Source organism: Gopherus evgoodei, chromosome 8 (genome assembly GCF_007399415.2).
Source record: "Gopherus evgoodei ecotype Sinaloan lineage chromosome 8, rGopEvg1_v1.p, whole genome shotgun sequence".
In the NCBI taxonomy this organism is placed as follows: Eukaryota; Metazoa; Chordata; order Testudines; family Testudinidae; genus Gopherus; species Gopherus evgoodei.
The window spans coordinates 45,488,685-45,503,216 of record NC_044329.1 but is presented as its reverse complement, the minus strand read 5'-3'; the positions used below and the strand labels follow the sequence as shown (position 1 = coordinate 45,503,216).

The 14,532-nt window shown below is 49.6% G+C and overlaps 1 protein-coding gene across 2 annotated transcripts in view; it reads left to right on the top strand.

The window, feature by feature from the left end:
* The window catches only part of CRIP2 (cysteine rich protein 2), a 69,622-nt gene that overhangs the window by 37,669 nt on the left and 17,421 nt on the right, over positions 1 to 14,532 (top strand). Inside the window, exon 2 of one of the 2 annotated variants that reach the window (XM_030573478.1) lies at positions 10,535 to 10,629. The exons of the other annotated variant lie outside the window; for it this stretch is intronic. Coding sequence (XP_030429338.1) covers positions 10,535 to 10,629 — 95 coding nt within the window. The remainder of the gene's footprint in view (positions 1 to 10,534; positions 10,630 to 14,532) is intronic. 2 annotated transcript variants of the gene reach the window in all.

The following is a 14,532-nucleotide window of genomic DNA, read 5'->3' as shown; positions in this document are numbered from 1 at the left end:
TACCAAGTGGGGGGTCAGTGTTAATGAGGCCAATTCAGTCAGGGTAGATGTGGCCCATTCCCAACAGTTAACAAGAAGGCATTAATATCAACAGAGGGAAAATTATTTTTTGTAGTGACCTAGCCACTCCCGTCTTTATTCAGGCCTAATTTGATGGTGTCAAGTTTACAAATTAATTCCAGTTCTGCAGTTTCTCCTTGAAGTCTCTTTTGAAGTTTTTTTTTTGAAGAATTACCACTTTTAAGTCTGTTATTAGTGTCCAGGGAGATTGAAGTGTTCTCTTACTGGTTTTTGAATGTTTCAAGAATTGTAATGTAGACGTGCCCTCCAACCCTCAACTCCTGATTTCTGTCTCTCTGCTCTGACTCACTCCTTGTCTTGGTAACTTGGCTCTCGATTCAGGATCTGGCTGCTAGGCCTGGTCACCTCTGTGCCAGCCTCCCGGCCTGACCACGAGGCGAGACTACCATGGCCTGATTCCTAACAGAGAGGCGAGGGGGATGCCTGATGCATCTGGACAGCCCCACTCAGCAGAGCCAGGAAGTCCCTGAGTGCATGTGCAATCCGTATCGGGTTGGTGATTCTCTCCAGTCTAGAGTCTCAGAGCAAGCCTGACCTGGGGAGCCTCACTAGCTTGTAGAGACTGCACTGCGTGGGTCTGTGTGTCTGGCATATGGCTGGCTATCTTTGTTAGGGCCAGTGGCCAGGGCCTGTTGGGATGCCTGGCTTGGGCTGAGTTGTTGGGCACGGTAGCAGTAGTGTCGCTTCCCAGAGTCTGGAGGCTGCCATGCTCTGCCCTCCTGTGGCTTGCGATGAGCTGAGAGTCAGGCAGCTTGCCATAGGCCTCTCCTTGGCAGTGGGAAGGATTCCTGGGATGCCGTGGAGAAGCGAATGTCTGCTTTTTAGTGCCCTGTGGAGCAGATCCAAGGAAGGTGTGTGGGAGTGTAGGGATCACTGACTTCCTTTCCATGGTGTAGACACTTTAGCATACTCCATCCCTTAGTGCATGGTCTGCTGCTAGCTTTTTCCTCTGTGAGCTGAGGACTGCTGGATCTAAGCACAGCATGCCCTCCCCTGCTCCTCACCTGTGCCCAGGGAGCCAACTGGTTTGCCAGAGAATTCTGGGCAGGAGGCAAATGCTCTTAGTTAGGGAGCCTGATCTGGAGCTAGGATTATAGCCTGACCCCAACTCCCTGTATTGGGCCTGCTCTGAAGAGGTGGAACAAAGGTAGTTATCCAGAATGTCAAGTTCTTAGCCTTCTGTTATTTGTATTGCAGTTGCCCTGGTCATGGCCAGGACCTCATTGTACTGGGCACTGGGCAGACACAGAACGAAAAATAGTTTACAATCTAAATAGACAACAGACAACAGCTTGGTGCAAATAGATGAGCGAGTACAAGTTCTTAGTTGAAGCACAAAGAGGAAGATGCTGAAAATGGCCAGTGGGGGGACTCCCTCAGTCCAAAGTTGCTGGGGCTTGGTGTGTGTGTGGGTTCCTCTGGATTCCCCTTACTGAGGGGTGAGAGCCATTGTTCTCTTAGAGGTTCCCTGCCTAGTATTGGCTGCCTCCTGCTCCCCACGTCACTATCACAATGGCTGCTCTGTTGGGAAGTGGGAGCCGTGGGCTGGAGCCCTAATCCATCCTCTGACGGATAGAGCCCTGCGTGGATACAGAATTGATATCCGCAGATATAAATTAATATCCGTGGAGCTGCGGGGCTCTACTGGGAACCTCAGTGGCGAAAGCAGCAGCCTCTCGGACCACCGCTTCCAGGAGCCAGCACCCTGCATCGGGTGCTCCTCAGGGGTGGATGTACTGCCCCCAGCCCAGTCTACTGGGACAGGCACCAAAGCTCACTGGCAGCTGTACCTGGTTGTGCTAGTGAAGTGGGAGGGGCTGGGGGCAGTACAGCCATGCCACTGAACCCTGCCCCGCTCCTAGCTCTGCTCCTAGCCCCAACCACACCCTGGCCTTGCCCTTGGCCTCGGCCCATGGCTGTGGCTCTGTTCCTGGCCCCAGCTGTGGCCGCAGCCTTGGGCCCCTTACCCCATCTGTGTCCCCCTCCGCCCTCCAGAGCCGTGGCCTAGTTCCGGGGGGAGGCATGGACAGGAGTAAGGAGGATGCAATCCTGAAAAGTTTGGGGACCACTGTTCTAGCTTCTGGGCCAAATTCTTATGTTTCACCTGTGCAGCTCCAGTGGAGTCAATGAAGATGTGAAAGTACAATGGAGAGCAGAATGTGGTTTGCAAAGTCCTTGTTACTGGGGACTTTGAGTGAACAACAAAGGACCCAGCTCAGCTTTCAGATTCCAGATAGTGCGACCCAGCTCAGCTTTCAGATTCCAGATAGTGCAGGTGTGACAGGTAGACAAAACCTCTTTTGTCTTGCCCCCTTGTGACCCAAGGAGTTCACCACAGTTTAGGGTCTACCAGTTTGTTTCCATTAGGAGGAGACATTGATGATGGATTCAGGTATTTCTTGAAGGTAATTCTGTTTGTTTACAAAGAAGTTACATAAAGTTCTGAACACAGTAGGAATTAAACAGCAGGAGGGAGTTTCTTTGCTTGCAGTTCCAAGCTTCTTTCCAGCCAGCACTTTGCTCAAAAACTCTTTCTTAGCTTTTTCCCAGGGTCATGCTACCAGGGCTTCTCAAGTCTCACTGTGTCTGGGGCTACTCTATGTGCTGTGGTGTTCCAGCCCCTTCTCTCCCACATGCACTGCTGAAATCAAAATCAGTTCCCTATCCTGATACTTACATTCATCCCACAGAGAAACCCCTCCTCCCACATAGTTCAGACCCCCGAGCCACCTGTTCTTTTGAGTGGTGGCTCCTGTTTTTTTGGCTATCTCTAAACAAAGGAGTCATTTACTTGTTCCCTTATTTAGTCTGAATGGAAGGCAGCTGTTACACCCACCACCTTCAGTGAGGTTTTTCCTAAGTTCCAGCATAACAACATGTACACAAAACAAATTTGACATCCACCCCCCCCATTGAAGCCAATGAGAATAAATAAACAAAAAAACCCATAATGCCATTTTCAGTCGCATTCAGAGTAGAAGTGCACTTGAATCCTACTGCTTTTACTTGCCTGTTAAATATTTCATTTGGCTTTTTATGACTTCATTTTATGGCAACTTTAATTGAATTTTACCATATTCCAGCTGTTTGTGCAGTGGCCAGAGTATGTGCATGCATGTCTGTGTTAGGGTGACCAGATGTCCCAATTTTATAAGGACAGTCCCGATTTTTTAGTCTTTCTTATATAGGCTCCTGTTACCCCCGCACCCCGTGTCCCCATTTTTTGCACTTGGTGTCTGGTCACCCTAGTCTGTGTGTGTCAGAGAGAGAGAGAGAAACCAATGGGGAATTAGTGGGTGTGAAGAACAAAAACAGATCCCAGCACTGAAGAGGAAATGGGAAAGAGGTGGGAGGCAGTGTAACGAATATACTTGGTTAGGCATGCAAGGAAAAGATAAGGGTAGCAAAATGAATTAATGCTGCCAGAAGGGGTTTGGGATAGAACAAAAAGCACATTCATATAAATATCTTGGGCGGAAAAGAGAGACAGAGGGTGGAGTGGGGTGGAACTGATTCAGAAACGGCAGAGATACGGTGCTTATTTAGATTCCTTTTTAATAACAATATAAAGCACAGATGCCTGGGCAAAGAGGGAATAAGGAGGGTTTTGTCAATATGTTGGTAGCTGTTGATAAAACCCCCATGAAGTAACCCTTATAGAGGGTCGGGGGGAATGTTTAATACATGTCTACAGGTGTGGGTGACGAGTGCTTAAGGTTATAGTGCTGTGGGAACTGACTTACGGGTTTACAGAGCCACTGAAAATGATCCATCACACGCTAAGGAGAGAACCAAGAGATAGCAAAGAGTTTGAAGGAAGCCAATGAGACACCAGTCCTAAAGAAAGGCAGCATGGCCCAACCCGTTTCTGTCTGGTAAATCTAGCTTGAGTCCCTGCTGAAGGAAGTGGACAACCATCGGGGAGAGATCTAAGCGGCAAGAGAGTGCTAGAATCCTGAGTGAGAAGTGGGCCTGGTACACAAAGCCAGCCTGCCTGCTGCATTGCTCCAGTTGAGTGCTGGTATAATGCGCTGGTTCCAGTTGTGTTAACCTGGTGTAAGGCAAGGGGGAATCAGACTGCTAATCATCCCAGGTAAACACGGTGAATTTAGAAAGCTAATGGCTGATGAGAGGGCGGAAGATGGTCTTCTAGGGAAGGCATTTGGGGCCTGGGGTCTTAGGACATCTTTCTTAGAGTGAATGTGAATGCAGTGACATGGCCTGCTCGCTGCCCAAGGGTGCTGGGAGTAATGCTAAATAGCGACATACAGCATGAGAGATGGCAGGAGGCAGGTGTGGAGAAGGGTACAGCAAGAGTCATTATGGGCAATTATTCTTCAGCTCCCTGGGCCCTCATTGGCTGTTGTCTCAAGGTTCAGTCCTCTTTTCCCTCCTGTCCAATATGCTTGGAGCTGTAGAGAGAGCCAGCAGAGAACCAGGGCCGCAGTGCCAGGAGTACCTGGACAGCGCATGTTCACAGCATAGTCCAAGAAGGGATTGCAGCTGTTGGGACTGAACCCTGATGCATCTGAGGTGATGGTGGAAGAGGAGGGACCTTGCCACAGACAGCACCTGTTGGATCTGTCTGCAGCCATGGGGGCTCTGTCCTGTCTGTGCCTGAACACACAGATAGCCACAGTGGTGAGGAACAGCCACTTCCTTCTGCGCCTGGCCAGGGGATGACCCTGGTCCTTTTAGACATCGACCTGATGCACACTGTAGCCTCAAGACTCAGCTCCTGCCATCTGTTACACCTGGGAATGGAGCCTCGGGTTCTGGGGAAGCTACCTGTGGCCCAGAACACAGCAACGTGGTTGCTCACTAACATGGGTTGATGTGATCACCAATCGCTGCGTGGGCTTCCCATTGAAACCAGAGTCCAGTTCAAGGTTGCTGCTCTGGCTTTTGAAGCCTGGCATAGTAGTGGTCTCAGAAGGATGTTGATAAATTGAAGAGGGTTCAGAGAAGAACAGCGGGAATGAGTTAAGGGGTAGAAACCATGCCTTGTAGCAAGAGACTCAAGAAGCCTGGTTTATTTAGTTTAACAAAGAGAAGGTTAATGGGGGACTGACATTAATGATAGGCTCTTCAGTCTAGCAGAGATAAGGCCTAGCATGGTCCAGTGGCTGGATGTTGAAGCTAGACAAATTCGGATTGGAAATAGGCTGTACATTTGAATAGTGAGGGTTATGAACCATTGGGATAATTTCTCCATCATGTAAAAGCAGCAAAGAATCCTGTGGCACCTTATAGACTAACAGACGTTTTTGGAGCATGAGCTTTCGTGGGTGAATACCCACTTCCTCAGATGCATGCCCAAAAACGTCTGTTAGTCTATAAGGTGCCACAGGATTCTTTGCTGCTTTTACAGATCCAGACTAACACGGCTACCCTCTGATACTTCTCCAGCATGGCAATTTTAAAATCAAGATGGGATGTTTTTCTAAAAGATCTGCTCTAGGAATTATTTGAGGGCAGGTCTCTGGCCTGGGTTGTACAGGAGGTCAGACTAGGTGATCACAATAGTCCCTTCTGGCCTCGGGATCTATGAATTCCTTCTCTTCCATGTGGTGATGATCTCACACAACAGCTTGCTCCCTTGGGAAGAAAAAGTAGTCAACAAGCAAGAGAAGCCTTGTTTCCAAAAGAGACAGAACTTTCCCAGAACCTGGACTCAGAGACCAGCACCCTTGCCACATGCAAACTAAATGCAGAACCCATCTCTTCTGTGTGGCTTTCCCCTCATGATTCCTGGAGGCACAGAAGCATCCTTGCTTCAGATAATGAAAAATTCTAGCAAGCTCTGCTCATTCTAGACAGCAGGGCTGGGGGAAGAGAGTTTGTAATTTTTAATCTTTGTGGAAGGCACAGCAAAGGGTAACCTTGCAAAGCCCTAGATAGGATCGGTGTTGCTGCTGGATCTGGTCTCACATAACATCTTTGTTTAGTGTGCTGAATGGGAGAGGAGAGATACCAGATGTATGGGCAGGAAACACAAAATGAGATTTCACTTGGCCCAGTTAAGCTAATGCATCTGGGATAAACAAAACCGTTCCTATTCAGTAGGTGGGAGAAGTCTGGGGAGCAGTGATAGAGAGACCAACATAGCGTCAGAAAGATGAACTTGTAATTTGACTGCACTGCACAAGCAAATGTGACTTTTTTTTTTTTAGGCTGAATACATGGATGCTTTCCAAAGTATGGGGTTAATAGTCCCTTACTATATATGGCTCTGATGTGACCACACCTAGGTGACTGTGTTCCTTTCTGAGCTCCTTCTCCAAGAATGCTGACAACCCAGGGCCTTTAGGGATGGATTGATATGGGAGAGACTCAGGGTATGGCTACACTTGAAATTTCAAAGCACTGCCGCGGCAGTGCTTTGAAGTGTGAGTGTGGTCAGAGCTTTGAAGTGTGAGTGTGGTTGGAGTGTGAGTGTGGTCGGAGCTCCCAGCGCAGCGGCACTGATTACACTGAGGCTTTACAGCGCTGTATCTTGCAGCGCTCAGGGGGGCGTTTTTTTCACACCCCTGAGCGCGAAAGTTGCAGCGCTGTAAAGTGCCAGTGTAGCCAAGGCCTAAAAGAGCTAAATGTATGTAGCTTGGCTATGGCTTTGTCTACACTGCTAATTGAATGACAAAACAGAAGAGGACTCTTGCCGCGTTCACACTGACACTTGTGTCGCAAAACTTTTGCCTTTCGCGGGGTGTGTGTGTGTGAAAGTACCAGTGAAAGACAAAAGTTTTGTCAACGACTTTGCAGTGTAGACATACCTTTATTAGTGACATGGCCCTGTCGCTAAAAGCTGTGTAGTGTTGACAAAGCCTAAGAAATGACTAAAGGGGCTGAGTTGGAGCGGAAGTGCAAACAGTCTACAAACATTTGACTAGCAGCATGTTCTTTAGGGTGGTACAAAGAGGTATAAAGAGAAGTGACAAATAAAAGGGAACATCCCTGATGTTCAGCCTGTATTTTCCTGCCAGTGAGATTATGAAATGGTTGGAATAGTCGCCAAGGCCCAGATTCCCAAGGGACCCCCTCCCACAGCTGGGGCCAGTTTTTTCCAAAGAGTCCAGCTCTGTTTAAGCAACTAAAGAAGGGCCAGGCCTTTAGCAGTGCTCTGCCTGATTTTAACACGAGGTGCTGAGGTCTCTTGAAAATCTGGAACTGTTAGAGGCTCCCAGGAGGCTGCATTCCTGAAGACATCTTAAAAATCCGCTGGGACTAGCAGGCAGTCAGGACTGATCCCCAAACCTACCCTGTGTAGGAGGAGATCCTGAGTCCCCGCAGTCTGGCGGTGCTGCAGAGGGTGGGAGGCACTGGCCCCACTCCTGACTTCTGAGGCAGGAGGGACAGCTGGCAGTGCCCTCTGGTAATGCCCTTGGACCCTCCCAGCTCCAGCTATCTCAAAGGGCTTTGTCCACAGATCTCTGTCAGTTATGCATGTCAGGCTCTCATCAGAGAGAATGTCCCTCTGGGAATTGGGCTGATGGGAGGAAAAGGGGCAAATTGTCACCTTAGGTCATGGTCTGGTCTGCTCAGTGTTGTGGTGGAGCCCTGAGCCACACTGAAATGCATCAGGAGTCAGCAATTGAGTAAGGAGATGCTCCTTTCACCAGGATGTACAATGATGCTCAGGGGTTGTGATGCAGGAAGGGCAGGCTGACAGATGAGGCTTAAAATCAAAGCCTTGACCATTTGTGCTTATTGATGATCCCATCGTGCTTTTCACAAGAGTCAGCCGCAGGGCCAGCTCCAGCTTTTTTACCACCCCAAGCAGTGAAGAAAAAAAAAGAACAAAAAGAAAGAAAAACCTGATTGAGCTGCCACTGAAGTGCTGCTGAAGAGGAAGAGAGGGACTGAAGGACCTGCCGCCAAAGTCCCAGATGTGTTGCCCCAATAACAGATGGAGTGCCGCCCCAGGCACCTGCTTCCTTCGCTGGTGCCTGGAGCTGGCCCTGGTCAGCCATTAACTCCAGAGTCTTGGCTGATCTAGCTCCAGGGAACTGTAGTCTGCTTAGGCCTTGGCTACACTTGGAGGTCTGCAGCGCTGGGAGTTACAGCTGTCTTCGTACAGCTGTGTAGGGAAAGCGCTGGAGTGTGGCCACATTTGCAGCATTTGCAGCCTTGTTGGGAGTGGTGCATTATGGGCAGCTATCCCACAGAGCACCTTGTCCCATTTTGGCGCCGTGGGTTGTGGGAAGGGAACGGAAGGGTGCGGGTCATTCTGCTTCCTGTCCCAACGCCCTATGCTGCATCGCTTTGCATCCAGCAGTCCCTGTTTTTCTGTCCACATTTGGCGCCATTGTGAGTCTCCCAACGGTTTCTGTGCAGCGCGATTTCTGTGGGAAATGGAGCCTGAACTGCTGAGGACTTTGCTGATGAGTGTCGCCAGCACATCACGTTTGGCAGTTGAGCTATTCCTTCAGCTCTGAAGTGATGAGGAGTCCGACGATGATTGCAAGTTGCCTGACGTGTACGACACGACATTGCTTGTGGCTTTCATGGAAATGCTCAGCACCGTGGAACGCCACTTTTCGGCTCAGGAAACTGTGCTGGGGTTTCTGTGCATAGGGAAAGCAAACAGCTGCGAGGGGCACCTGCACTGAACACTCTCCCAACATTTTCCACAGGAGTTAATCCTGGAAGCTATCTCGCTGCTGTGGGTCACCTGGGAAGAGCAGGAGGGTCTTCTACAGCAATACGGATTCCGCCCTGGCCCCTATGCAGCTTGCCTGTGTGCAGCAATGGTCCCCTCACCCCTTGCGGCACAGTTGCGCAGACGCGTTAGCCTGACTGGGACAAGGACCACAGTGGCTCTCCCTATAAACTTGTGGAGGTGCATTGCCCTCGCTCTGGCTGAAACTTTTGAAGAGATTACCGAGGCCGATTACCGTGACGTGATAGACCACATCAATGGGCTATTCCACATCTAGGCATGCATGCATGCAGCCCTAACCACCCCTCCTCTCCCGAAACATTTCCATCCTGAAAATAAAAGCCGCTTACCGGTAACCTGCTCCTCTGCTTGTCCTTCACCAAGTACTGGGTGCCGTGACTGGCTGCCTTCCTCCTGGCTTGAGAATAGCTCCTGGCTGCATGCCTCCTGGGACTCCGGGGTGTCTCCCCCCACCCCAGTACCCTTACTCTCGGTTTCCTCCTCCCCCACCCTCCTCCGCCTCCACCTCCCCCCCTCTGCTCTGAAGTGTCTATCGTGGTCCTTGGATTGGCAGTGGGATCACCCCCAAGTATCGTGTCCAGCTCTTTATAAAAACGGCAGGTCGTGGGGGCAGCACCATAGCGGCAGTTTCCCTCACGGGCTTTGCAATAGGCACTGTGCAGCTCCTTCACTTTAATCCTGCACTGCACCGCGTCCCGGTCATGGTCCCTTTCCAGCATGGCCCTTGATATCTGCCCATAGGTATCGTAATTCGTACGGCTGGAGCACAGCTGTGACTGCACAGCTTCCTCACCCCAAACACTGATGAGGTCCAGCAACTCGCCATTGCTCCATGCTGGGGCTCATTTGGCGTGTGGAGGCGTGGTCACCTGGAAAGGTTCACTGATTGCACTCCACGCCTGGCTGAGCAAACAGGAAGGGGATTTTTAAAATTCCCGGGGCATTTAAAGGGCGGGTCACCTGAGGCCAGGGCAGTAGAGTTTGAACTGATGAGCAGAGTGGCTGAGCAGGCATTCTGGGATACCTCTGAATACCTCTGGAGGCCAATAACAGCGCTTTTGGTGGCCATACTGGCAGAGCAGCGCTGCATCCCTGTATCCAGGGAGATACAGCGCTGTGTGTGCCTTGCAAGTGTGGATGGTGAGTAAGTTACAGCGCTGTAAAGCCACCACCAGCGCTGCAACTCTCCAGTGTAGCCAAGGCCTTAGAGTGTAGACTTCATCCGGCAGAGCTTTAGTTTTTGTGTGTTTTTTGTAAAGCACCATTTATACTTGCAGAATAACAATTCTGCTGACCTAAATTTGCCCCTGCAGTTTTCCATCAAACGAGATTCTTCTGCACTTCCTGACCTTACGGTATGGGGAAGTGTCACTCTGAGCAGTTTAACCACTGCTGTCTTCCACCTTGGAGGTGGCTGCATTTCGTTAGTGAGCCAGGTGATTCCTGTGCCTCTTGGAGTGAAAGTCAAACAATGAATTTTTCCTCCACAATCTCGTCCTTTAATTTCCCTGATAGGTGAGGCTTCCCTAATAGGTCATATTACAGGAGAGAAGAGAAGCAAGGTGATTAATTTGTGCTGCAGACAAAATTAGTATGTTTAGTAATATTTGCTAAGAGCAGTAGTTGCCATTAGATGCAGACTCCACCTTACCTGAATCCTGGCCCTCTAGTTTGGAGTGAGGCTGTCGGGCCCTGTTCTGCAGATGTTTGCTTTTTGCCTTCTCTCTCCAGCCAAGCTGGCTCACCCTGCTTTTTCTCTTGTCTTTCATGCAGCCGAGAAAGTGACCTCTTTAGGCAAGGACTGGCACAAGTTCTGTTTGAAGTGCGAGCGCTGCAACAAGACCCTGACCCCCGGGGGCCATGCTGAGGTAAGAGCAGCATTAGAGCATCACTTATGCATTTGCCCCACTGTGGGTCAGGGGGAAAACGTCTCAGTAGCATGTGAGCGTGTCTCAAGGTAGAGATGATGGGGAGTCACCAGATGCTGTTGCTTCTGCTGGGATGGCTAGGGAGCCCGCCAGGGTGGGGCTGTTACCCCAATAACTGGGTCTCATCCCAGTAGCCAAGAACTGAATGTAATAATATACTAGAGGGTTGCATGCTTTATTGATTATCTAGGCAGAGCTGGACACTCAGCCACCTCCTCCCCCTCCCCACCCCCCGTGGGTGCACTGCCCAGCTAGGAGGCCTGGTTTGTGGTGGCGGGGTAGGGAGTGAGGGGCTTGTAGCAGCTTCATCTTCACTCAAACCAGGCCCACAAAGTACCCGTGTGGTGCTGCGGGCGGAGATGGCTCTCTGGTGCCCTGACCTGGAGGTTACTGCCTCGCCCCTGTATCTCAACCTGTAGAATCATAAGTTAGGTTGGTGGAAAACAGGTTCTTCCGGTTTTATAGTTTGGTGAAAATTGGTAGGATTCTGCTCACTAATACCTCAAACATTCCCTGAAATTTTGGAACAGCCTGGATGAGATTTTCAAAAGTTTATCGTGTTGCAGACAGGCAGAGAAATGCCATTGAGTTGAGTGTAAAGGCCTCACGGTGCTCTGCTAATTCAGAGGGTCCTGGATCTCGGGATGTTTGAGAAAGTGGGAAGCCCTTGTAGCCCTTTACTTTTCCATCACACAGGGTGCTCCTAGTGCTAGCTGAGTCATCACCCAGGGGTTTTCACTAGGCTAAATGATGCCAGTTCTGCCATGTGTGCAAGGTGAGAGAGGTGCTGGGGAGGGAAAGGAAGATAGCACAATCACCAAACTCAAATCAGCATTTGGGAAGATGCCCCAGGCAAATCTAAGACAAGCAGTGCTGGCTCTGAGCTAGGCAGGTGCAAACGCAGCCTTTCCAAAGCACTCCACCTAGCCATGATAAAGAAAACCCTGTCTGCAGAGTCCTCATCCAGTTAAAATGAAAAGGAGTGGGTTACCCAAGCTCTCAGAGATGGGTGCAGGCGAGGCAGGAGTTGGAGATGCAGCTCCATACAGCTATTAATGGATACAAAAATCTGAATTCATTTTCAAATGTAAATATTTGGAGAAACGTAAGAACTGAGGCCCTGCTGAACTTTGGGAAAGGACCTTGCGCAGTGCTAGGATGGTCTTGTTTAACTCTCACTTGGACTCCACTCCCTTCAGAAGCCCTTTAGGAACCGCAGTGAGCAGGGGAATTTATGGATTATAGTTCTGAGGGCTGTTGGGGGATGAAGGTCTGAATAGAGACATTGGGTAAATGGGGCTGTGAGTGGGTGGTTACCCATAGGCATGACATAATGGGGAGGGGTCGACTGGAGGCCCTAGAGGAGCAGATGTGTTTCTATATGCCACGCTGCAGATTCTCCCCTCTAGGGACATACAGCCTACCTGTGCTGGGTAGCTGCAGAGATGGCACTCCCGAGAAGGCTTGGTGGTTTTGTACTGCTTGTCTGAATCTCTTGGTTCTGGAACCTGGGCTGGATGTCTGGTAAAAGTGGACTCTGTTGTGAGGTTTCTGGACCGTGATGCTGCTGATATAGTAGCGAACACTCCAGTTAGAGTTGCAGAACAGAACCATTTCTGTTGTAACCCCCGTTTTCCCCCTCCTTCCCATGCTTGATCTCAGCCGAAAAGAGAACTCCGTTGGGAAACGGGAGCATAGTTCAGTCAGCCATTGCAGTTGCTATAACAGAGTGATAAATCTGGCATAGGTGCTGGAACTAAGGGTGCTGGGGGTGCTGCTGCACTCTTTGGCTAAAGTGGTTTACAGTTTGGTTCAATGACTCTCAGCATCTCCCTATACAAATTGTTCCAGCACCCCTGAAATCTGGTCTCCTTTAGCCTGACCACTAGGTATTTCTCCTGCAGATAACTTAAACGGTGAAGAGTTGAAGGTCGTCACACTTTGTCCTGAGGCCTGGCATCTTTCCTAAGATTGAGGGGGGACTTAAAACTGAACAAGTTCTAAGAGCATAGACAATCCCATATGAACTGAAGCTACTAAGCAGAGGCAATTTCTGTTTAGGTCTTTTTTAAAAAGCAAAAGCAGAAGGGAAATTAAAACCAGTTTTCCTTTTCTCTTTTTTTTTTCTTTTTTGTTGTTGAAATTGCCAAAAAGCAGGCAATTAAATGAATAAAGGTTGTCATGGTAACATTGGCTGGGCCACTTTCACTTCCTGTGTATCTCTGGTATGTATTTAAGAATTTAAGTAGCAATAAGTTACACATTTAACAAGACAACTGGAATAGAAAACTGCCCATCTGTGCAATGCATCTGTGTAGGACGGCCTTAGCCTGTCGCTGTGCACCCTTGGGCTAGATCCTCAGCCCTTGGTATGTCCTTTGGTGCTGCTTCCGCAGAGTGAACAGCCAAACTCCCAGTGATTGCAGTGGGAGTTAGGATTGGGCCTCTGTTAGCTTCTCAGAAGTCTGTTCCTCTGTTCAGGGCAATAAAGGTGACCCAGGGAGATAGCTGAATGCTTACTCTGCTGTCTGATTTGTTAATATAAAGCACACTGAAGTTTATCACACACAAGCCTTTCCAGCGGTGTGCTCTCAGCCAGCCAGCCACCTGGTGTTCCCTTAAGCCTGTTCCCACTCAGCCTGGTGTTCCCTTAAGCTCCTGTAGTCCTAGTGCCCTTTTAGCATGTGCTGTGTGATTTCTGTTGGAGGCAGCAGCTGGTTAGGGTAGGGAACCCATGTGAGGCTCAGTGGTTCTGCCAGGCCTTTTCTGCTGCATTATGCCCTCTTCCTTGCTCATGGACCCAAAGCCTCCTCCTCATTTTTAGGCAAGGTTTGCTTGATCTTGCCCCTGCTTGTCATGGGAGATGTGGGTGTATGGAAGAATCTTTAGAAGTGGCTTAGCAGCACGAGCCCTATTGCAAGTCAGTGAGGCACATCTGAAAATCCACCATGCAGTGCACATAACTGGTGCTAGACACTGGACCTTTGTAGCTCTAGCGTAGCCTTCTGCCCTTGAGGAGCTGGACCTCTGAGTAACAAACTAGGCTGAGCTCTGCCACTGGGAGCTGTCTGTTGTCAGGATCACCCTTACTCCGACTGCTCTGCTCACAAGCTTTCCCATCTGGTCACATTTGTTTGTTAACCAAGCAGCACAGAGATGCTTTGCAATGAACTATCTAAGAGAAGTCTCTGAGTTCAGGAAGGTGCCGGTTTTCCTCTCTATTTTCCTATGAGCTTGTACTAGGGTAAAGGGCCAGTGGTTTGTTGCAAAGCTTGTGTCTTTCTGCTCAGTTTTCCTTTCTTGCAGCCTGCGAGACCCTCCCCGACGGCTGACAATCCCATTTCTGTCTCAGTGGGTTTGGCTCATTGGCTTCTTCCTTGTGTTTTTAACAGAACCCAGGCCAAGAGAACTGTACTGTGATTATTGCTTCTGCCTCTATGCTTCAGCATCTGCTGTTGTTACAGTCCTTATGCTGCAATGGCAACTACTGCAGGCAGATGTGAGAAGAGTGGCGCGTGGGTCTATGTCAAGCTGTTCTATGTCTTGGAGACAGATTTATGGCATTCTGTTTTCTATTAAGACTGAATTCACATGACACTTTACCTGTTTGTAGCTGTTTTAAGATCTGTCAGATTTCCATGCTCTGCTGCTCGAGTAGCAGAGCCTGTGTCGGAAAGCGGTTCCTCTTGGCCTGTATTCCCATCCTGGAAAGCTGGTGTGTGGGGAGCTGCTGGGAACAGAGTGTGCTGTGTCCATGTCCAGAGGTGCACATGGAAGCCTGAGAAGTCTCTGATGGGGACCTGGCAGAGCTTAGCAGAAAGCAGCCTTCTTAAATGTCTCTGC